Here is a 25,388-nt window from a genome sequence, read left to right as displayed (position 1 = left end):
CTGTTTTTAGTATTGGGCTTATCTCATCATTATGATCGATACTTACTTCATTGTGATATATATATCCTCTATTTGATGATTCTAATATTTAATCAATGTGTGAGATTTTCAGTTCCTGTAGGTCATCCATGTTAGTAGAGCATGTTCGAACATCCTAAAAAGAAATAAATAATAAATAAACAAATAAAGGATGATAAAGAAAAATCTGATAAAAAAAAACAGGACAATCCCTCTTATTAGGGTTAGACTGAAAAGAGAAGGGCATCACTAATAGAGAGTAGGGGAGATATGTAACAAAAATAAGGATAATAAAAGAAAGGAAATAAAAGAGTATAATAAAAAAATTAAGAAAAGTGGGAATTAATGGGGAAATATAAAAACCTATTTTTTTGGGTTGAGTAGAATGAACAAAAGAAAATTTCAGTGAATAAACATAGAAATAGGGCCCTTTGAGAATATGGTAAAAGGATGAAAAATGAAAAATATAGAAAAATAAATAAAAAAATAAAAAATATAGAAAGAATGAGATAATTAAATAATGACAAATAGGTGAACATAAATTTAGAATAGAAAAAAGAAAATATTATAAAAGCAAAAGAATAATAATAATAATAATAATAAATAATATAAAAAGAGAAGAAGAATTAATAAAGCATAACAAATAAAAAAGTGAAAAATAAAATAATATAAAATTAAAAATTAATAAAACAATAAAATATATATAATAAATAAATAAATATAATAAAATAAAAAAACAAATAAACATAATAAATAAATATAAAATAGGGAGCTTTTTTGGTTAATTTGTTTGCTTGTTTTGTGTCTTTATCTTTATTACTTATTTGTGCTTGTTCTTTGCCTATATGGAACCCCATGTGGACCCCACCTATCAGACTCGGGAGAGGGATGCCTAACCCCTTCCCTCTCCCAACCGAGTTTTACTAAAAATTCTTTTCAATGCAAATTCTAGAAGTCCCATCACCTCCATTTTAATTGATGGGTGGACAACTCAAAATCCTAAAGGTCCCATCACCTTTTGAAGTTTGTGGACCAAAGTGAGACTAGGTCCAAAGTATAAGGTAATAATCTGCAATTTTCACTTATTAAAAACTTGGTTGTTTCTAAATTCACATTTGTGCCCCATAGACCGTGACCCATGGGCGACACTTAGATCAAACATCGTTTATTCAAACACCAGTCAAACAGCCTTTACAGCCTTGCATTGGTAACATCCCGTTTCACTGTATTGAAGCAATATTCTTCATACAGAACTGGAACATCCCATAGGGATTCCCACCAATCCCATATATTGACATCGGAAGATGGAAAAGTTAATGAGATTTAGGTGAATCAAGTTCAACTTGTCCACACTATAAATCTAAAATCTAATTTTACCAAAAAAAAAAAGAAAAATCTAAAATCTAATTGAATTGCCACTTCAATTTAATTTTTCCAATAGGAAAATATTCCATTTTCAAGTTTAACCGATGGGAGTTAATATCACCTGCCAACAAAACATGCAATCAAGGGACCTCACTTCTAGAGCATTAGAAGTATACCAAAGACTGCAAAAGGAGTATGATGATTGGCTTAAGAAAGAAGAACAACTGTGGCATCTGAAATCAAGGGAATTATGGTTAGTCGTGGGAGATAGAAACACTAAATTCTTTCATCAAGTAGTAAAATACAAGAGACAAAGACAAGGAATAGACTGTATTAAAACTCAGTTAGGTGAATGGACTACTGATAAAACTGAGATTATGTAGTCGCTCAAGCACCTTCTTAAACAACATTGTAATGAGGAGGAATTCTTCACTTCAAGCCAATTGGATAATGTCCAATTCTCCACTCTTTCTAATCTCCAGATGGCTAGCTTGTTGATGGCACCTACTTTTGAAGAGGTAACCGCTGCAGCTAAGGCTATGCATCCTCACAAGGCCCTTAGACCTGATGGTTTCTCGGCTTTGTTTTTACTAGAAATACTGGTATATTTTGGGAATGGGCATCTACAATCTTGTGCTTCAGTTCTTCCATATAGGTCAGTTACCTGCCTAGATAAATAATACAAATTTTGTGTTCAACCCTAAACATAAAGCTGCTGAAAGTCCATGCCATTGTGGCCCTATAAGCTTATGTAATGCTTTAAATAAAATCATTACTAAATGGATGTTTCAAAGAATGCAGCCTCTTCTCTAGATTATTATCTCTTAGAACCAATTAGGTTTTCTGAAAAATCAAATGTGCATGGATAATATTATATTAGCTAGGGAAATTATGCACCAAATGACAAAACAGAAAAAAGGCAAGGGTTGGCTCGCCTTGAAATTAGATATGACCAAGGCTTTCGATTGTATGGGTTAGGAATTCATTAAGGAAGTATTGAGAAGAATGAATTTACCTAACAAGTGGGTTGCCATGGTAGCTCAATGTATGGAAACTCCAATCTTCCCTATCAAGTTAGGAGGGGAAGCTATGGGTCACTTCAAACTTAAAAGAGGACTATGACAAGGAGATCCTCTATCTCCCTGCTTATTTATAATTGGAACGGAAGCTCTTACCCAATTGTTGAACAAAAGTTACTATTGGACATATTGAGGGATTCAAATTTGGTAAGCTTTCACAACCAATAAGTCACTTGTTATTTGTTGATGATTGTATTCTATATTCCCGAGCAGAATTGAGACAAGTAAAGAGGCTCAAAGATATAATCATGGAGTTTGAACAAATCTTTGGGCAAAAGGTAAATTTCACAAAATCAAGCATTGCTTTCAAGAAAAATGTGCACAAACAGCATAAATTTTCTCTCTAAAGTGGTTGGTGTTCAGTACTCCAAGGATATAGGTACTTACTTGGGTGCAAAGTTATGGCTTTCTAAAAATGTCTCATTTGACCATAAAAATTTGGTTGAAAGAATTGAGGCAATAACAAACACTTAGAGAGCCAAATTGCTTTCTCAAGCAGCCTGTACTACACTTATAAAGACAGTTTCACAAGCTATTCCTCTCTACACTATGACCACCACAATGCTCCTAAGACAATAACCACTGCAATCGATAAAATTCAAAGAAGCTTTTGGTGGCAAGGGTTATCCACCGACAACACTCTACACAGTCTCATGGGCCATATTTTGTTTGCCAAAATCAAGAGGTGGTCTGGGCTTCTATGATACTCATTAGATGAACAAGGCAATGTTTGGTAAACAAATATGTTGATTACTCTCCAATCCTGATTCTCTTTGGGCAAGTAATATAAAAATTAAATACTTCTCACACACTAGCCCGTTTAAAACCAAGCATATTAGTCGAGCATCACCATGGCGGAGGCAGGTTCAAAAGTTGCTTAGGGACATTCAAGCTAACCTTCTGTGGTTAGTTCAAGATGGTACTTGTATAGATGCTTATTTTGATCATTGGGTTCCAACCATCAGAGGAGGCATTCCTTCCACCTTGCAACCACAGGTGGTGAGTAATATCAAAGTAAATCATTTTCTTAATCCCAATGGAACATGAAATCTTTCTCTACTTCAAAATTCATTTATACAGGATTCAATTGAGTATATTATACAAATAACACCATCCACAAGTGTTGACAATCTAATTTGGAAGATAAATAAGTTGGGTACTTATACCGTGAAATCTACATACTAGACTTTTCTCAATCAAAATCCATCTTCTACTGTGTCCTCCTTTAAATGGTCATTAATTTGGCAAACCAAAATGCCCTTCAAGTACCAAGTGTTTGCATGGAAGGCTCTATGGGGAGGAGTCCCCACAAGAAGTAAGTTGAGACGGTGGAATAGAAATACAGAGGTATCATGCATTTTTTGCAATCATGAAGAAGAGAGCTTTTCATATCTATTTTTCAAATGTGACTTTGCAAGAGCTGTTTGGTTCCAAGCCCAATTGGTATAAACTCCAATATAGTGAATGGTGAACACCTACAATAACTTATTTCGGATTGGCTTTAGTCACTTGGGCTTTTAATGTAGATATCAGATTATGCTTTCTGTCCAAATTTTAAGTACTATATATGATCAGGGAGGCACACAACAAGAAGTTTCATCTAAACAAGGATGTGAATCCCGCTTTTTTGGTGGACAAAGCAAATGAAATAATTGTTGATTCATGTCTCACTCTCAGTCAAGACAAATTAAAGGCATTTCCCCTAAGCCCAATAACTAAGAACCATTATCTTAGTATTCATTGATGGATCTTATGATCAACATGCAAACAATGCATGCATTAGTTTTATCATCAAGAAATCTGATGATAGGCAGATCATTGCAGCCCAAGGGTCAGCTTGCATAGCCATTGACAGTTATGACAGAGCTTCGTGCAGTCATCAAGGGTTTAGAAGCTGCTATAGCGTTGCAATGCCAATCAGTGTGAGTCTTATTGGATGCTAAAGTAATAGTAAAAAAATTAAACCTTCTAGTAATGGAACATACATGGATCAATCAAGTGCATTTTGGACGGATTTTGCATCTCCAAAGTCAATTTAGGAATTTAAAATTCATTTACATATATAGAACTAAGAACACATTAGCTCATCTTTTAGCTTATTATGCTTGCAAATATCAAAGGCACTCTACTATAGATATGTTACCTTGTACAACTTTACTCACAATATAAATTTAATCACCACTCTTTTGCTCCAAGTTGTCTGAGATGCTGAATTACTATCATGCCTATGCCTATAGTAAAGCTAACCAAATTAGCGGATTGGAGGATTGGATGGCGTGCAAAGGTCTTGATTCAATACTCCTCTAAATACCTCAGGCTTGTATAGCTACTATGCAATTACTAAAAAATAGAATCGGTGCACATCTCATGCATGGCGGGTCCTACTCCCAGTCTTAAGGTGAGATGTGCGGTGTTAGATAAGTTGAGAGGGTTGGAACATATTTTTGGCAGGTGATCTCAACCCGATAACTTGAGCCATCTTCGGTTAAAGATTTTAATCTCGACGGAGTCTGGATCTTCTTCTTCTCAATACACAAGATGAGAGTGACAGAATCCCCTTCGATGCAAATGGAGTGATCCCTCGCTCCTAGAACTAGCTGTTGGAAAAGTTGTCTTTACTAGGCCAAGCTAAACAGATTCAAGTTGTCTTTTGATCACGTCTAACATCTCATAGATATTCTTGCTATCAGGATGTCTGGTATCCCCTACCATGAATCTGTGGCTCTCCCCTCTGACCTCCACACTGCTCCATCCGGCCTTCTTTCTCACTCCATCTCTACCGTCCATTTCCAAACTTCTTACCTTTGCAGCATCTTCCCATCTTCCAATCCTCGCATAAACATTTGACAGTGCAACTCTCCACACCTTGCTTTCAGGTTCCAAAGCAGAAAGATTTTCTACAGCTCTCTCAGCTACCGTGACATTGCCAAACAATGCGCAAGCACCCAATAAAGCTCCCCATACAGATGGCCCAGGCCTCAAAGGCGTCCTCTGTATAAAATCCACTGCTTCATCAAGCCGCCCTAACCTCCCTAGCATATCCACCATGCAAGTGAGATGCTCTGTGCTTGGTTGATTGCCATATTCTTTATCCATGCTGTTGAAGTACTGGAAGCCTTCATTCATCAATCCAGAATGCCCACAGGCCGAAAGAACGTGAAGAAAGCTGATTGCATTTGGCTGGTGAGCACTCAACTCCTTCAAATTTGAAAACGTTTGCAGAGCAGAGGTTCCATTTCCATTAATGCCGTATGCTGCAATCATCGAATTCCAAGAACCCAAATCTTTAGTAGGCATGTCCTTGAAGATCTGCTCCGCAAATTCTGCATGGCCTGATTTGCCATACATGTCTATCAGGGAATTTTGAATGAAAACATCATACAGGAAGCCTGACCTAATAAGGTAGCCATGGATGATCTGGCCAAGTTGCAAGGATGCTAATTCTGAGCAAGCTTGGAGCGCAGTTAGAACCGTAACAAAGTCAGGCCCCTTTATGGCATCTCGTCCATTGGCATGTACTTCACGGAAAAGCTCCAATGCCTCAGAAGGGAGACCATTCTTGACAAAGCATGCGATCATGGTGTTCCAGGAGATTACGTCCCTCTTGTTCATCTCTGTAAATATTCTAAACGCAGATTCAGTCTGTTTATTTTCTGCGTACATGTCCATAAGAGAGTTCTCTACAACCACGGAGGGAAAGAATCGGTGCTTGATCAGGTACCCATGTATCTGTTTCCCTTGTCTCAAACACTCCAAGTGACCACATCCCTGAAGAAGATTGGCCATTGTCTCTGGGTTGAGATACCGACAGTCACCTGTAAAATAGAACTTGCCAAAAATCTTCATTCCTTCGAGGAAATAGCCGTTTCTGGAGTATATTTCAACAAGAGAATTCATGACAAGGGTATCCCGACACAAGTCTGATTTTATTATATAACCATGAATCCACATAAATAATCGCCATTCCTCTGATAAAGAACATGCCTGAATCATGCTTATAATCGTTATCTGATTTGGCACAATGCCATCTTCTAGCATGCGGAAGAATAAAACAAAGGCCCTCTCGATCAGTCCATTTGATATACAACCTGATATGGCCGAGGTCCAAGAGACCACATCTCTGCAACTCGAATTGTTCATCAATTTCTCGACACCCAGCAAGAATCCACACTTAGAGTATGCGTCTATCAGACAATTATGTAAAAACTGGTGCTCGACAAAGCCGTTTGCAACAAGATTGCCATGAACCATCTCTGTTAAATCAAAGTTACGGTTCTTCCCACAAGCTTGCAATAAAACGGCAAACGTGAATTCATTAGGGAGGATATTTTCCAACAGCATCTGCCTAAAAATCGATATGATCTCATCGACAGTTCCGTTCTGGCAATAACCCACCATCATTGACGTCCAAGACACGACTGTCCTCTCAGGCATCCAGTCGAACAATTTGGAAGCGTCTTCCAAGCGCCCACATTTTGCATAAAAATCCAAAAGAGAATTACTGACGAATACATTTGAATGGAGCCCAGATTTCAAAACATGCGCGTGGATGCAAAGCCCCAGTTTCAGGTTCCTCGCTGAAGTGCATGAGTTCAGGAGATGTACCGCTGCTCTAGAGTCGAATAATAAGGGTGGCTCTTCTGGAGGGAGTTTCAAATGCAGAGTTTCTTTGTTTGTGGTCTTCTTAGATCCAATTTGCTCCTGGACGTTAGAGAGTTTGAGAATAATGGGAGACACGAAGGGACACTGCGCGAAAGAAAGCATTTGAGATGAGAGAACTCAGTGTTCAAACGTCTTAAAATGATTGACTGGCCTTGGAGTTCGAATTAGATAGCGACCATGATGAACACATAGCAAACGACGATTCAATCAAGGTGGGTCGAAGTGGGAAAAGATAGGTACAAAACCCTTGATTTTGAAATTTGAAAGTCATCAAACATCAATCCATTCCTGGAATTCCCGTAAAATGAGTTTTCACTTTTCCCTCAGAAGTCAGGAGCAGAAGTCTTTCCCGGTATCATGTCTTTTCGGTATCATAGTGGAACCTTGAATTATGACGAACTAGAACCGAGCCGGATCGGTCATGGTTTATTTCTAACTTCTAAGGGCAGCCTTAAACCGTTTCCTTCAGTTATCCGGTTCTGGGTTTCCACGTCTGAATCTCAGATTTCATTTCTCTATCTTCAAAATTTCACTGGTGGCCGGTGATTTGGGTGGCGGGTATGTTTTAGGAGACTGCGGTTGCTGTGTACGCAAGCGTAGCAGCTATGGCAAGCGTAGCAGCTATGGCGTCTGCTAGGTTTTTATGCAACAATAATAAGCTCTCTTTCTTGTTCCAAAGTAACCTTCGAACATCCAGGTTTCTCTTGCATAGCAGCAACCACCGTTTTCTCCTCAGGACGTCCCTAAAATCCACCTTCTTCTCTATAAGATGTATTCAATCCACGCAAAGAGCCATTGAAGCGCAAAGCCAAGATTCCGATGTTGTTAGCCGACTTAATGTCGTGGAAATTCTGGAAGAACGGGGCCTCCTTGAATCGATAACCAGCGAGAATCTCAGGTCAGCTTGTTCAAACCCTAATCTCAATCCCTTGAAGGTCTACTGTGGTTTCGATCCCACTGCTGAAAGTTTGCACTTGGGAAATTTGCTTGGAATTATTGTATTGTCGTGGTTTCAGAGATGCGGTCACAATGTTGTCGCCTTGATCGGCGGTGCAACTGGTAGGATTGGGGACCCATCCGGTAAAAGCTTGGAGAGGCCTGAACTGGATGTCGAAACATTAGAGAAGAACACAACAGGTATTGTTAATACAATAACTAGAATTCTGGGTAGATGGGATCAAAATAGAAACTCGAAAGAGGGTCCTAAAGGAAAACTAGCTATGATTGCCGATAATGAGAAAATCAAGAACTCAGGTCTGGGTCTTCATGATTCTTTTGTAATTTTGAATAATTATGATTGGTGGAAGGACGTCAAATTTTTGGATTTTCTAGGTAAAGTTGGTCGATTTGCGAGGGTGGGTACAATGATGGCCAAGGAGAGTGTTAAGAAGAGATTGGAATCCGAACAAGGAATGAGCTATACAGAGTTCACATATCAGTTGTTGCAGGGCTATGATTTCCTATACTTGTTCGAGAATGAGGGGGTTAATGTTCAAATAGGGGGGAGTGATCAGTGGGGAAATATTACTGCTGGGACTGAACTTATTCGGAAGATTCTTCAGGTAGATGGAGCTTATGGTTTGACATTTCCTCTTCTATTGAAGAGTGATGGAACCAAGTTTGGGAAATCTGAGGATGGCGCTATCTGGTTGTCTCCCTCAATGTTATCTCCTTACAAGTTCTACCAGTACTTTTTCTCGTTCCCAGATGTGGACGTGGTGAGGTTTCTCAAGATTCTTACCTTCCTGAATATGGAGGAGATCAATGAGCTGGAAGAGGGAATGAAAAGACCTGGATATACTCCCAATTCTGCTCAGAGGAGGCTTGCAGAAGAAGTGACCCGTTTTGTCCACGGTGAAGAGGGTCTATTGGAAGCCTTGAAGGCAACTGAAGCATTGAGGCCAGGAGCTGAGACTGTTTTAGATTGGAAGACCATTGAAGGGATCGCTGAGGATGTCCCTTCCTGCACTTTGGATTACAAGCAGGTTTTGAATGCTTCTCTTGTTGACCTCTCTGTTTCCACAGGTTTACTAGAGAGTAAGTCAGCAGCCCGGCGCCTATTGAAGCAAGGGGGCCTTTATTTGAACAATATCAGAGTTGAGAGTGAGATAAGGTCTATTGAAGTGGGAGATATTATTGATGGGAAAGTGCTATTGTTATCTGCTGGAAAGAAGAACAAGATGATTGTAAAAATATCTTGAATTTTGATAGTTTTTAGGATAATATTAGCTAAAGCAAGATGAGTATTTTGAATTTTGATAGCTTTATGATAATATTAGCAAGAGCAAGACGAGTATTTTGAATTTTGATAGCTTTATGATAATATTAGCAAGAGCAAGACGAGTATTTTGAATTTTGATAGATTTTTGTATAACATTAGCAAGAACAAGATGTTTTAAGAATATCTTGAATCTTGATAGTTTTTGGGATAACATTATCATATCATTTATTATCCCCGTACGTTTTTATTTCTTATTTTCTTTCTCTAAAGGAAATTTTTAAATTTGTTAGATATCATATTTTGACCCTTCAGAGGGTCTTCGTGGAACCGTAGATGAGTTTTCTCCCATGTAAATCTTGTCAATCAGAAACTTTGTTCTGCACCATTTGCTGCTTCATCTAGAAACTTTGTTCTAATCTTGTCAATTAGAAAGTTATTGTGTTTTTGATGCACAAGACAAGGAGTGACATTTTTGTAATTATGAACAGTATTCTGAGTCACAGAAGTCACTCTATAAATAGATGTATCATCTTCCTTTTGAAGCTAATGAATGGACTAATATTTCTTTAGAGCTTTTTTTCTGTATGGAGTGATTCCTACAAACCCTAGAGTGATTCTAGGACCCCTTGGAGTGATTTCTTGAGATTTCTCTATCTTTTCTCTTTCTCTACCCCTTCTCCTCTCTCTCTCTCTCTCTCTTAGTCTTGTGTTAGTTTGTTCCAGCCCTACTGCATCATATGGTCCTAACCTTTTAATTTAGTTACAAGGAAAGAGTTTCACAAAATTTCAATTCCATTTTTAACCACCTGTATTTTTCACTGGCTTTCACTTCCATTGTTTATTTCAGTTTATTGCAGTTTTTTTTTTTTTTTTTGAGTGCTTACTGCTTCTTGTTCTCTAGCATTAGCATATGTTTGCATACTATACTTTGTTTCTTGTTGGTGAGTTATGATATGTGTAGTAATGTATGACAGAAAATAGCAAATTAGAATTTTATAGGTTTCCGACGGTAATTTTTAAGCAGGAATTTTCTATACTTTCCTATGCTGTTTTTTTATGATTTCCTTATTCTTTTTAAATCAGTTTTCTTAATTATTTTCTAACTTTGACATGTTTCTACTTGAGAAACAAAATTTGAGTGGCTAATGGGGAAAGTCTGTAGAACTAGGAAGTGAATTTAAAATCATCATCATCATCTGAGCATTGTTCAAGCTATATGGAGTCAGCTACATGAATCTTGTTTTGCCATTTTGTTCTGTTTAGTGCCACATCCATTGTTATGAGCGCTTAAATCATTTCTTACTACAATCTATGTCCTTTTTGGTCTAATTCTATCAGTGATATGCTCCTCAATCTCTCCTTTTTATAATTATCAAACCAAGATACCAAAAATGATCACATTTAATTATCGTCTCTTCATCACCAATCATAAGTGGAGACAACATGCACTCCTATTATTATTAAATTTACATAGTATATACTCTGTTTTAGTCCTACTTATTTTAAAACCTTTTGTTTCTAAGGTATTTGCTCATAAACTTATTTTTTCATTAAATCCTTCATTAGTTTCATAAATTAAAACTATGTCTTCAGCAAACAACATACACCATGGGATCTCCTCTTGAACATGTTCAATCAGTTCATCTATGATCAGTGTAAATAAATAAAGAGCTATTTCTCAGTTATGTGAACAAGATAAACCGTCAAGTTTCTCATGTTTGTTGAGCACCACCAGTAAAGCCTGGTAGCCACTCTAAATGTAGATTATCATTTGAGTGACTAATTTTCTATTTGACTAATATTGAACTTACTCTTAATCCCAGATCCTGTACTGTCATTTAACTCAATATTTTCTATTATTGTAAAATATATTAGAAAATTCACTCCCCAGTTTATTACTCCACACCTTGAATTTGTGAACATAATCAGCAAACATTTTGTTAGCCTTATTGATTAGATAAATCACCTCTGTATCTTGTTCTCCACATCTTGAATTTGTGAAAGTAGTTAGGCAACATTTTGTCAACCTTAGAAAGAGGTTATTGTATGCAACCATTTCTCAACTTGATGTTTGTCACTAATTATTGATTGAGCAAATCAATACGCTGTACTTATTTCTTTCTTATATTATTTAGCTTTTTTCATTTATGTTAATTTTTTTCCAACATAAGTATGATCTAAAAGTAACTGCGTTACTCCATGTTTTTTCCTCTTAAAATCCCTCTGAAGAAAGCAAAGAAATGTGTTTGTGTGTATCATGCAGGATCAGAGAATAATCTTAACTACTAGCAGAGTTGGGTTCAAAACTCTCTAATTAGCTCCTAAATTGACCATCAATATTCTTCCTCTTAAAAATCCCTCTTAAGAGCAAAGAAATGTTTTTGTGCGCATCATGCAAGACCAGAGAATAATCCTAAGTACTTGCAGAGGAAGGTTCAAACTCTTAGATTAACCTCTATTTGGCCTCTAGATAGGTCAATTTGATGTCAAAACGCATTACGAGGACACTTCAACATCAATGCCATTTTCTAATCACATTAGAAAAAGTGGTGTTTCAGAAAATGCCCTTTTGTTTGATACCGTTTTTCTAAAAAATAAATGTTGCTTCAGACCATGCATTGGAAATCGGAAAAGTATGGTCTGAAAAAGCACTAAATTTAATTTTTTTTTAGAAAACAATTCGTTGCTGTCTGCGATACAATGATGTGATATTAATGTGGCATCATCTTGGAGATTGAATAATATAGACCAATGCTGAAAACAGTTCTACAGAGTCAAACAAAACCAGGACTTTTTTCCTAAAAAACAACCTATATGATAGCACCGTTTCCAAACAAACAAAATACAGTACTTACAACTCAAACATGGTGCTGTATTCCCAGCACCGATGCCAAAAACCTACTTAGTTATTCCAATGTAGTGCCTGAGATATCAATATTGTTTTCTTTTTCTTTCCTGAGTGCCGGTTGGCTTCTGATTCGGTTTAACCAGGTTACATGCCTAATTGATTCTAATAAAGCAGAATTGCATCAACCGTGGTTCCCTTTTCGCTCTTGGACCATTTAGAGAACAGTTTTAGTTATATGGCAGATTTACATTGTCTAGTATTCCCCTCCCCATTGTGCTGGTGCTTTTACTGTTCGAGACAACTCACTCTAATTACATAACTTCATATCATCCGATGCTTCTTCCTCTTTGCCATTTGTGTTTGATTGGTGGGGATGTGTGCGTTTGCAATTATATTGTATTTAGCACTCCTATATACTTTTTTATTTATCATAAGCATGCTTTTCTGGTTCGTTGCCCTTTTCATAGTGGTGATGCTGGGAAATGGGTTGGTCAACTTCCCATTTGGTTAAGAACAATTTGTGATGGTGATTTAGAGTCTGCAGTGGCTTTTTGTCATTCTCATGGTTTTTTTGGTGCTCCCCTGTCGTCGGTGTTCATTTTCTGTTTTTTCCTTCGAGCTTTTTTTAGGGAAATTTCAGATTTTCCCACCTCACAAATTTTAGTCTGTTTTGTACAAGGTGGGAAAATCTGGCACAAGACAAGGGGCTGTACTGTATTAGAGGTTTTAAAAAATAAACTTAAAAAATAAAATTTGTGAAATACATAATTAAATAAATAAATGATTGTCTTCATTTAAAGGGCCTGACTTTGGCATATTTGCTCAAGGAAAGGGGTAGAGGTTGCAACCTCAGTAATGTCTTTATTCTGCATTCTATGGTTTTCGAAGCCGGATCGGACTGGAAAAACCAAGAACCGTTTTTCCCAAAAATTAGATTTTCCTCAAAAATTGTTGATTTTGATCATTTTTTATTTTTTAAAATTTTTTATCAGAACGAGTCGAATATTCAATTTGAACGGTCGAACCATTTGACCCAATAACCGGACGCCTGACCGGTTCAGTCTCTGGGTCGGTTTTAACAACCATACTGCATTCTGCTATATAATGTTAGGTTGTTATAACAGTATCTAATGTGTCGAAGGATCTCATAACTTTTGTTGGCGTGCGCTAGTAAAGCTGGTACCTTTTGTAAAAATGTATCTATCTCGTAAGATTATTGTATCATTTTCTTATAGCTCCAAATCTGATAGCACCTCTGAAATTTGTTTGCACTAGAAGGTCACATCAGCCTTAATCTCTCGTGGTTTAACTGTCTAACAAACTGCAATGAATGAGTATATAAGACTACTTCTCCATCGACTGGAGGTAGATCTGAATTCTCCCCAAATTTCCTCTCCTTTCCTTTCCTCTTTCTTTTCCCCAAGCAACCATTGAGGAGGTTGAACTCCCTCAAAACAGTTCAGTTCTATCAAATGGTATCAGAGCTTGACCTTCAACCATGCCTACCACTAGATGAGCCCGTGTTGAAGAACGAGTGGATCGAATGGAAGTCAATCTCCACAAACATTCTGGTGATCCAAAGGAGATTAGGAAGGCTTTATCGGCAGTGATGTCACTCTAGTAGAGGGCAAGGACGATGAATCAGAGAGTTTGAGTGCCAGTAGATCAGAGAACGATGCGCCACCAATTGGATGTGTTGGGAAACTAGATTTTCTAGTATTTACAAGTGAGGATCCTATCCCTTGGCTCTACTGGGCAGGGAGATATTTCAAATTTCGTGAGACTTCGGCTCCTCAATGAGTCTTTGTAGCCTCAATCCACTTGGACAAAGAGGCTAGTCTTTTGTACCAGTGGTATCGAAAAAAGCCATCCCCAATTAACATGGTTAGATTTCACCAAAGCCATTGGGGGTAGATATGGACCAACTTGGTTTGTTAACTTAGATGAGCCCTCACCCAATTGAAACAAACTTGATGTGGGGTAGCCCGGCCCAGCCCACGAGTGCCAGACCTGGGGCCGTGATTCGGCATGACAGGGGCTACCTTGCTCCCCTCGTACGGAGCCAACAGAGGAGCACTCCTGCGTCCCCGCAATGCCTGCTGACCGCCCTCGTACGGCATTCATCGGGGATGTCCATCTCTACCTACCACCCGGCAGCTCAAGTATAAATGCGAGGTGCCCCCCCACCAGGTAAAGGACCCTAAATTCTAACTCTTGCTTTACTCCTAAGAGAAGAACTTAACTCCTGGGATCCTAGTGCCTACGAGTGCCCTCTTCAAAGCCCTCTTCGGTACCAAACCCCGTTCCTCTTGCCCTCGTATTAACTTGGCCATTGGAGCCTCTGCCTCGAGTTCCCACCCGCAGCCTCTGACACTTCTTGTCTTGCAGTACCTCGGATTTCAAGGGACTTCGCTACTTAGTCAACAACCCTCGGCCATAAACCCTCGGCTCCTATAGTATTCATAGAGAACAATCCGCCTCGGCCTCGACGTACCTCCTCTAAACCATCAAAGCCTTCGGCTAGCCTTCAGAGCTTGGGAGCAAATTTACCCTGTTGCCCACGACCAAACAGGGTAGCAACAAGTAATGCCGTCTGTGAGAAGCGTTGCTAAGATGATCCTCTAAAACTCTAAAAACTTGAATTCTCCTAAGCTTTGATCACCATGGTACGAAGATCCATGAACAATCAAAACCTGGTCACGAGTGAAGTTCCAGTCCATCCTCAACTGCCTAGAGTACCTCATGCAATGCATGGAACAAGCCTATTCCCAAGCAGGAGGTCCCTCCCGAGGCGACCGCCCTGCTGGGGTGTTAGATCCCCAGGGCTGACATGACCATGACGAGCCCCCAGCACTCGGCCTAGCCGACTCCCAGTGGGCCGAGTTTGTCGAGTTTGGTAGTAGTTGACCCACCAGCCCACCACGAAGGAACAAAGGACCTCCCAGCCAAAGGGAGGAAGAACTAGCAGTGTTCGAAGACAGCTGCCAACCCTCTGAGCAACATCACCGTCGCAGGAGGGATAACACCCAGGACGAAGGCGAGCACTTCAGCCGTTGCAGCGCCCACTCCAAGGCCGAGGGCCGATGCCATGCCTCTCCCCCTCCGGTTTTGGACCTCCGTGACATCTTGAATGACCGCCACGCCAAACGGGAGACATGCGGTCCCGCTTCACAGCACTCTGGAGTCCGAGCCAACCCTCGCCGTGCTCATGAAGACAAAGGAGGGGCGCAGGCTCCAGCCGACCCTTGGATTATGGAGCTATAAGCCGAGCTCGGGGCCATTAAGGATGAGCTCTGACAAGTTCACGAGAGTTGTGCTGACGCCTCAGCCAACTAAAGCATTCTGACGGGAAGAATGGACACCTTCAACCTAGACATCATTTCGGAGTCTCTTCCCCAACACTTTAAGGCTCCCACGCTCAAGACGTATGAGGGGAGCTTCGACCTCGACGAACACCTAGAAGGTTTTAGAGCATTCATGATACTTTATGGGTATTCTGACACCTTGATGTGTCAAACCTTCCAAGCTACCTTTGTGGGGCATCTCGTCGTTGGTTTTCCAGCCTCTCACCTTGGTCAATCGGCTCGTAGGAGTAGTTTACCAGCCTATTCCTTTCTTGCTTCATCAGTAGCAAATGATGTCAGAAAAGTGTGGTCTCGCTGATGTTGATCGAGCAAAAGTAGGGAGAAAGTCTGCGGTCCTACATCGACCACTTCAAAAAGGAAGAGCTTGAGGTTCATGACCTCGACCCCATGGTCTCTATGCACACTGCCATTAATGGGCTTCGTGCCGGCTCAGCCCTGAAGTGCTCCGTCGCCAAGACCCTGCCAAAGACTAAGCTAGAGTTCCTCAAGAAGGCCCAAAATTATATTGCGATTGAAGAGACTTTGGCCGGGGACCACCAGGAAAGGGAAGCCAAGCGCCACAACGGGCCTCCTGAGAAGAAGAGGAAGGGCGAAGACAACCACCACCACAACAACAATGGCAAGAACAACAAGAAGCCACTGGCCTTGACCCTGGCTTACAAGGAATACACGCCACTTAACTTGACCCATGCCTAGATACTGATGCAGATTGGGGAGGAGAAATATGTGAAGTGGCTTAAAAAGATGAAGAGGAATCCCAAGAGGGGAAATCCTAAAAAGTACTGCAAGTATGACCACGACACCGGGCATGATACGGAGAACTGCTACGATTTGAAGAATGAGATATAGTCCCTCATTCGTAGGTAGCAAGCGTCATCGATGTCATTGCCAGGGGCATGGCCTCCTAGCAGCAACACCAGTAGGTAGCAAGCGTCATCGACGTCATCGCCAGGGGCATGGCCTCGGGTGGAGCCTCAACCTTGACCCGCAAGGCCTACGCCAGGCAGTTGAACATCCAGGGGCCAGCCCCAAAGAAGTAGAAGTACATGGATGCTTCGAAGAAACCAAGCTGTCCGAAGGCCCTCATCTTCATAGACGAGGACTTGAAGGGGGGAACAATTCTCCATGACGATGCCCTTGTGGTCACAGAAATCATTGCCAACTACGTGGTGAAGAAGATCTTAGTGGATAGTGGCTCTTCGGCCGACATCCTCTTCTATGACACTTTTGAAAGAATGAAGCTCGTGCTCGAGCGGCTCCAGCCCGCCAATGCCCCCCTCATCAGCTTCTTCGGTAGGGTTATCAAACCGGAGGGAAAAATCACCCTACCCATCATGGTAGGGACCGAGCCGGACTAGGTGAATTGGATGCATGAGTTCCTAGTAGTGAAGGTTGGCTCCCCTTACAATGCAATAATGGGGAAGCCAACCCTTCACACACTAGGGGCAACCATGTCTTCCTACCACCTAGCCCTGAAATTCCCCACCAAGCACGGCGTCAGAGTTGTTCATGGGAACCAACAAATCGCCTACCAGTGCTACGTGGCAACGTTGAAGGGTAAGAACAAGGAGGCCCTATCACTAGAGGGCCTCGACCTCAGGGAGGAGCCAGCGAGCTGAGGCCAGCCGATAAAGGACCTCATCTCAGTCCCCTTAAGATGAGGCAAACCCCAAGAAGATAGTCCACGTCGGATCCAACCTTCCCCCTAAACGCCTATTTGAACTGGTATGTTTCCTCATAACTAATGCTGATATCTTTGCTTGGTCCGCCGTTGATATGCTCGGAATTGACCCTTCAGTCATTATTTGTAGGTTGACCATGGACCCGATCTCTAGGGCAATTCAGAAAAAGAAAAGGAACTTTACACCAGAGTGATGGAAGGCCATAGGAGAGGAAGTTGATAAGCTACTCGATGTCGGATTCATCTGAGAGGTACATTACCCTAACTGGTTGTCAAATGTGGTTTTGGTGAAGAAAGGTAACGGGAAATGGTGGATCTGTATTGACTTTATAGACCTCAACCGAGCCTGCCTGAAGGACAGTTTTCCTTTACTGAGAATAGACCACCTCATTGACGCCACTGCAAGGTATGAGCTACTTAGCTTCATGGATGCCTTCTCCGGATACAACCAAATAAAGATGCACACAGAGGACGAAGAGAAGGCCTTATTCATCACCGAGCACATCACTTACTACCATAAAGTGATGCCTTTTGGCCTCAAGAAAGCAGGGGCCACCTATCAGCGCCTTGTTAACAAGGTGTTTAAAGATTAAATGGGGAGGAATGTCAAAGCCTACGTAGATGATATGGTGGTAAAGAGCCTGAAAGCCGAGATGCACACCTCGGACCTAGCCGAGACCTTCGACACCTTGTGGAAGTTCAACATGAAACTCAATCCTAGCAAGTGTGCCTTCGGCGTCACTTCAGGCAAATTCTTGGTCTTTGTCATTTCTCAAAGAGGCATCGAGGCCAACCCTGAAAAGATACAAACCATACTAGACATGGCACCCCCTCGTTTTGTGAAGGAGACTTAGAGACTTATAGGCCGAATAGCTGCTCTCAACCGCTTCATGTCGAAGTTGGCTGACTACTGCCTTCCCTTCTTCCGCACCATCAAAAAGTTAAGGGAATTTCAGTGGATGGAAGAATGCCAGCGGGCCTTTGACGAGCTAAAGGCCTACCTCGCCTCACCTCCCCTCCTCACTCAGTCGGCCCCAAGAGAAACCCTCTATCTATACTTACCGGTCGGGGACGAGGCAGTCAGCTCAGTACTAATAAAAGAAGACAGAATGCAGAAGCTGATATACTACATCAGCAATGTCCTTTGCAATGCCGAAACCAGATATCCTAAAGTGGAAAAGTTGGCCTTCACCCTTGTAGTCTCGGCTAGAAAGCTCAGGCCGTACTTTTAATCTTACACTATAACGGTCCTGACAAACCAGCCCCTTAGGTCTATCCTCACCAAACCTAAGACTTCAGGGTGCCTGACCAAATGGGCCATCGAGTTGTCTGAATTTGACATACAGTACCAACCGAGGCCTGCCATCAAAGCACAAGACCTAGCAGACTTCGTAGTAGAATGCACCTTCAGCCAAGCCCCCGAAGATGATGAAACGAATCGCCCAGTCGAGGGGACTCACCCCAAGTGGCACTCTTTATGGACTGTTCATCCAATGCCAAAGGAAGCAGAGCAGGCCTCATCCTTCTCACCCCAGACAACACAATCATAGAGTATGCGCTAAGGTTTGACTTCTCTGCATCCAATAATGAAGCCGAGTACGAGGCCCTCCTTGCTGGTTTGCAGCTTGCCAGGGACCTCGTTTCCTTACATGCCGAACCCTTCAGTGATTCGCAACTGGTGGTAAACCAAGTTAATGGAAAGTACAAGGCCAAAGAGAAAAGAATGTTCAAGTACCTCGCCAAAGTCCAAGAACTGGCCCGCCACTTCCCAATCTTCTCCCTATAGTAGGTCCCACGAGCCAAGAATGCAAGAGCCGATGCCCTTTTTGAATTGGCAAGCACCACAACCCTTGGCCGCACTATCCACATAGAAAAGCTACCTCGGCCCTCTATAGAAGAAGTGCAGGTGGTCCCAGTAGAGGTTGAACCATCATGGATGGACCCTATCATTGATTTCCTATTGACAGAGTGGTTACCCAATGATAGGAATGAAGCAAGGTGACTCTGACGCTAGCAAGCCCACTACACCCTAATGGAGGGAAAATTGTACAGAAGATCCTTCACTATGCCTTACCTCTCCGATGCCTTCGTCAGGAGGAGGGCGAATACATGCTCTGAGAAATTCACAAAGGCATCTGCGGTAACCACCTCGATGGCCGAGCCCTAACCCAAAAAACACTAAGGTAGTGGGTACTTTTGGCCAACTCTTCATAAAGATGCAGCTGAGCTAGTACGGAAGTGTGACCAATGCCAAAGACATGCCAACTTGTGCCATTAGCTAGCCACCACCCTCTTGGCTCTTAGTAGCCCTTGGCCCTTTGCCAAGTGGGGGACGGACCTCCTCGGCCCCTTTCCTCAAGCAACAGGGGGCAGGAAATATCTTTTCGTCGCTGTAGACTACTTCACCAAGTGGGTAGAAGCCAAACCCCTGGCTACCATTACAACCCTAGCAGTTCAGAGCTTCTTCTGGAAGAACATTATTTGCCACTTCGGCCTCCCCCACATGCTAGTCACCAACAATGGGAAGCAATTTAAAAATGCAATGTTTCAGGAGTGGTGTGCCTCCCTCGACATCAAGCAGTAATACACCTTGGTGGGCTACCACCAGACAAATGGCTTGGCCGAGGTTACCAACATGACAATCTTGGATGGACTGAAGACCAAACTAGACTGAGCCAAAGGATTATGGACTGATGAGCTAAACAACGTCCTCTGGACATACCGAACCACACCTCGGATGGCCACGGGAGAGACCCCGTTCAACCTGACCTATGATAGGGAAGCAGTTACCCCAGTAGAGATCGGCCAAGCGACGCTCCGAACTTTAGCAAAGCCGAGAACAACAAAGCACTTAGAGTAAACCTGGATCTGTTAGAAGAAGCTCGGAAACATGCACAAATTAGGGTGGCTGCCTACCAGCAAAGAGTGGCCCGCTACTATAACTCAAAAGTGAAAGAAAAACGCTACCAAGAGGGAGACCTCATCCTTAGGAAGGTCATGGTCCCCGAACCCGGTGTGGGAAGGTTGGGCCCCAACTAGGAAGGCCCCTACAGGATCAAGCATGTCATTGGCCCATCCCTTTTGTTTGGAACATTTAGATGAAAGACCCATCCCTCGGACATGGAACTCAGAGAACCTCCAGATGTACTACAGATGAGTGTAATTTTTTGATGAAGTAATGAATGAATGAAGTAAAGTTCCTCTTCAGCTTCAAGCTTAGTGCGCGTTCTCACTAAGTCTCTAAGACCCCTCGTCTTCGCGACTGGCTGAGACACATAGCCTCTCTTGAGGACCATGCGCTCATGTTGGACCGTCGCCAGGGCATATTACTAATAGCAAACACCCTAACACCTCACCAAATTACCCCAGGACGGTCGAGGCATGTGAGACCTCACACGCCTCACTGCCTGCCTTGGTAGCCGATGGCCTCTTGGTCATCTACACTTAGAGCGATTAACTAAAGGCAACAACCCCGACTAACTCAACGGTTCATCTTAGCCCGAAACCCCAACCTCCTCAAAGCATCACCTCGGCTTCGTCGAAATAACCACTCGGAGAGACGGAAGCCAGGAGAGCTTCGGCTCTGCCTCGGCCCCTCCCCCACAGTTCAACAAGCCATCTTGGCCTTGCCTAAGCAACCATGGAAGGAAGGGAGCCAGGCAAGCTTCAGCTTTGCCTCAGCCTCTCCCCCACATTTCAGTAGGCCACCTCGACCTTGCCTAAGTGAACACTTAGAAAGAATTAGGCTAGGTGAGCCGAAGTTCGGTCGCGTGGCTCTACCTCGGCCTCTCCCTCCTAATAACCTAAGGTGTGCGTATAATGAGCCAGCACAAGCTACTTTTTGTGTGCCTTGTGGTCTCATCGTTGGAAGGGGCAGGGACCTTCGGTGAAGAAAGAGAAAAGTGAAAGAATGGTAGGATCCATCTAATGGACGCCAAGAAAGGTGCGGAATGGGGGGCGAATTTCAAAAATTTCCTACCTTCTTCCAACTGGGAATCATATTCCCTAAATTTAGAATACATTATTCAAGAATCCTACTTGAACCATAAACAAACCAGATCTGAACCAAAAGGAAACAGGAAGGATTATACCTGATCCGGAGAAATAATATCTCCCAAAGTTGGTGTTCACGCCCAAAGAAGTAACCAAGATCCGCTTTTGTTGAAGATGACACAGCTGTGGATGGAATGGATCCTAGTGTCTTTCTTCACAAGAACCCTCTAGAAACATTGAACACCGAATCCTAGTGTCTTTCTTGCAAGACTATTATCAAGAACTGCTTTCTTGACTTCCTATTGCTGCAAAAATCCAATCTTCCAACAGGTAGTGGCGGTTGATGTGTGGTTCATTGTGACACTAACAAGTGCACTAGCCGTTCAAGTAATAAAGTAGTGAGTGAAGTATCGTTCCCACGAGGATTTAGGAAACAATTACCAATACTAAATCGAGCACTTCTTATCTGATCAACAAATAAATCAAAACTTTAATGAAAGCTAAAAAATCCTAAATTAAAATCTATCTAAATCATTGGCCCAATTGCCTTCAAATCAGGTTAGAAGAGTAAGCAGTAAATGTCAATCTCAGAATTCAGCAATCTATCAATTTGGATCATTCGAATAAATCATGATTGAGCTTTGGGTTGGTGAAACCCCAAGGTCATGAACAGCCTCTCTCAAGCGCATGTTCATCCTATGCATGAGTGACGGTTCTTCTATCTCTAGCAAGAATCTAATCCCCATGGATGCATTTCTTCAAACACTTCTAAGGCATCAATTCAAATCTGAATTGATCACCAACTGAATTGTGCAAGTTATTTCTAACCTTGCACTCAATTCAGTTCTTGAATAGTAGATCTGAATTCCTAGAGTCTCTCTCAAACACTCTAGGAATTCCAAGCTTTAGATCCATTCGGCCAATCTGAAAATTGCAGATCTGAATTCTCTTTCAAGCAATTCAGATCTTGCAATCTCAGATCTAAGAATTCAGATCTGAGTTTTGAAGGTTAGTTGGCCGAATTAATCTACAATAACACCCTTATTCAAGAAACTTCAAGTACAATTCATGACCATTTGAATGAATAAAAAAGAATTATATTGCTGAACTGAAATTTTACAAGCTGAAATACATCAAGGAAGAATGGAAACAAGGAGAAAGAAGAAAGAAAATATAACAAAGAAACTGAATTCAAATCAAAAGAGAATGAAACTACAAATGATTTATTACAAAAGATCTTTGAATCACAAACCCTCAATTCGAACTCACCTTCTCTTCTAGCTTGCTTGTCTTGAACTTCCTTCAGCCCTTCTTCTTCTTCTTCCTTGCGCCTAGCCTTCTTCTCTTCTCTTCTCTCAAGGTGGCCGAACCTCTAAAAGTGGGAGAGCCTTCCTCTCAAGCAATTGAACACCTCTCTCCCCTTCTAGAGGCCTCCTTATATAGTTTTTCAAGGGGGCTCTTGCCCCTTCTTGAAGCCTCTAAAATGGGGTGTATTACACCCATTTCTTGAACTTTCTAGAGCTCTCTTGAAAGCCTCCTAAGGGCTGCTATTTGGGCTGCACTTAGGCTCTCTCTTAGCACATGATAGCTATACATTGAGCTGCTCTTTTGGGCTGACAATGGGCCTTACTTGCTGGGCCGAATTCTACTCATAGCTAGGCTTTATTTTCTTGGGTTTTCTCAAGAAATTCACTTGCTCTTCTTGGGCCGAAGTGCTCTCTCTTGCTTCCACGACCGGGCTAGGCTGAAATTGGTCTTTTTGAACCTTCTTTTCTTGCCTTTTTCCTTCCTTTTCTTGGATTAATTATCCCTGAACTTATTCTTAGCATTAAGCTAAATTAAGGCAAAAATTAATAAAACCGACATAAAAATCAATTCTAAAGTCCTCAAAAATTATAGATAAATTGTAAGTTCATCAAATACCCCCACACTTAAGCTTTTGCTTGTCCTCAAGCAAAGACATCAGCCATAAACTGAACATTCCCCCCCTTCTGTTCTTACCATTTACCTGGTGAACTTTTTAAGATAGAAATTCATTGAGTAGTCGGGGGACTTTTGTAAGTGCTCAACTCTTATTCTTGTAAATTACTATTTAAGATATGTATAAGATCCAAGGAAAGGAGAATATGAATTTCATCATAGTCTACCCTTCACTCCTAATTCATATATAAATCAGCTCCTTAATTGTCAAGGTTAATAATCAAATTTCACTAAGTTTTACATCTGTAACTAAATCTTAATGAGAGTTCAACTTTAGAGTGCCCCTTTGAACCTCAGCTATCACCACAATTTCTTAATTCTAGGGGTGAGTGCATTTTATGCTCCATCTCACACACTTTTCTCTCTCTTTTTTTTTTTTTTGGTGTGAGTGCATCTTATGCTCGATCTCACACTGGTCACTTGCTTGAGGTAGGTAAATAGGACTCATGTTCTAAGCTGCTAGTTTTACTATTCAGCTTAGAATAGCGGAGTCAATTTAGGCTTTTGTCCTTCTTTGCAATTATTGAACCTCAAGAATCAGCACTTCAGATGTGCACTAGCTCTTTTGACCATTAACCATGAAATCAAGGGCTTCCATACACATGAAGATAGTTAGGGCTAGTCATGCTGAAAAGCATATTCAACTCCCCTTTTCTCATGCATATATCAAATTGGGTCATTCACAAGAATAAAAACTTAACAAGTACATCAGTCTCCCTCAACTCATTGAATTCCTTCTTAAAAAAATCATCAAATAAATAGTAATGAACTTGAGGGGTTCCGGTCTTTTTTGGTTATGTCATTGCCTGCATATGTGTGTTGGGGTGCATGGTTTCAGCCCCCATACCCTAGCCTCGGGCTCACTCCCCCACACTTAAGATGAACATTGTCCTCAATGTTCGTAGTGTTAGGCAGTAACAATAAAACTAGCAAGAGCATCATCAAGTAATAGGAGGTATTTAGAGGACTTCCCTGAAGATCATTCTTAAATTCTGCAATATGTTGTCGGTGGAAAACTTCTTCTGCTAGAAATCACTTGCAAACTAGAAGAGGAGATCAGTAGCTTTGTTCTAACTAAAAATAATTTAAACCAAATAATAAAAAAGACTACTATACACAATTCCAAACAATGTAAATAATTTAACCAGTCTGTAATACACAACAGAAACTTACAAGGCCAAGAAGTTTGAATTCTATCTAACAAAAAAATAAATAAATAAATAAATTTAAAAAAAACAAGATCAAAAGACAATATAAATATCTCTTGGAATCTGATATGCAAGTGATAAACAAGTGATTTACAAGATTGAAACTAGCCTAGAAGTCTAAGAGTTCTTGAAATCAGCACACTACCAAAGTTATTTGATTTTTTTTTTTTGTTGTGTGCTCAGATCTGCATTAGAATTTCAGCAATGTAAGTGAACGTACGCAGATCTGATCCATACTAATAAATTTGCAAACTAGAAAAGCATAGCTCCATTACTGAAACTAAACCAACATTCAAGTGTGAAGTAGATGTTCAATGGAAAAGAGAGCTAGCTAAATCAGCAATGGAGTTTATTACACACTATTCTAAACTTAAATGAACATAAGTAAACAAATCTAAAATTTACTGTAAACAGATCTACAATCATTGCTGAATTTATGATCTTTAAGCTGCTCTTCAAGTTCTAACAAAAAAAAAAAATCAGATTTGAAAACTTAACTTTTGAGAACAGTCACTTACAAAAACTCCAAACCTAATATCAATAAGTAGGTCTAAAATTTGTTGCAGCTAGGTCTGAAATAAATTTGATCCCAAGAGCTTAAGACTTCTCTTTCAAGTCCCAACTTAAATGTCTTGTATGCCTCAATTGATTGCAGAGGCCTGAAATCAGATCTGCAATTTTATAATGAAAGCAGCCTTGATTCAGATCTGAATACCATTACATCAAAAATATGAAGCTCTTTTTGGACCTCACAAACATCAGTCCTAATCCAATACAACCAAGTCAGATTGGGTGCAAGTGATTTAAAAGATAACAAAACATCAAGTTCACAAAAATTTCAGATCATGTACTTATACTGCCTTTGATTCTCATGCACTTCAGAACTGATTTTACCATTCATGGCTTAAATTTTCATCAATGAGGCAAGTCTGATGCATCAAATTGTGAATTGGGTGCTGTCACTACCC

General features: G+C 41.0%; 1 protein-coding gene and 1 pseudogene across 2 annotated transcripts; one reads left to right on the top strand and one right to left on the bottom strand.

Moving 5' to 3' along the window:
• Window positions 1–4,476: 4,476 nt before the first annotated feature.
• On the bottom strand, window positions 4,477–7,226 carry LOC148848816 (pentatricopeptide repeat-containing protein At4g21300-like). Its single transcript, XM_088952193.1, has one exon. The coding sequence runs from the start codon at window positions 7,224–7,226 to the stop codon at window positions 5,091–5,093; it is 2,136 nt and encodes a 711-aa protein (XP_088808319.1). The 3' UTR covers window positions 4,477–5,090.
• Window positions 7,227–7,729: 503 nt separating this feature from the next.
• LOC148848815 (tyrosine--tRNA ligase, chloroplastic/mitochondrial pseudogene) lies at window positions 7,730–9,485 on the top strand (annotated as a pseudogene). The gene has a single exon (XR_016101350.1). The product of XR_016101350.1 is annotated as a tyrosine--tRNA ligase, chloroplastic/mitochondrial pseudogene (transcript).
• Window positions 9,486–25,388: the final 15,903 nt, after the last annotated feature.

The sequence above is a fragment of the Nelumbo lutea genome, chromosome 6 (genome assembly GCF_056320005.1).
Source record: "Nelumbo lutea isolate HS-2025 chromosome 6, American lotus-T2T, whole genome shotgun sequence".
Taxonomy (NCBI): domain Eukaryota; kingdom Viridiplantae; phylum Streptophyta; class Magnoliopsida; order Proteales; family Nelumbonaceae; genus Nelumbo; species Nelumbo lutea.
The sequence above is the reverse complement of the archived record's forward strand: the minus strand, read 5'-3'. Positions and strand labels throughout refer to the sequence as shown.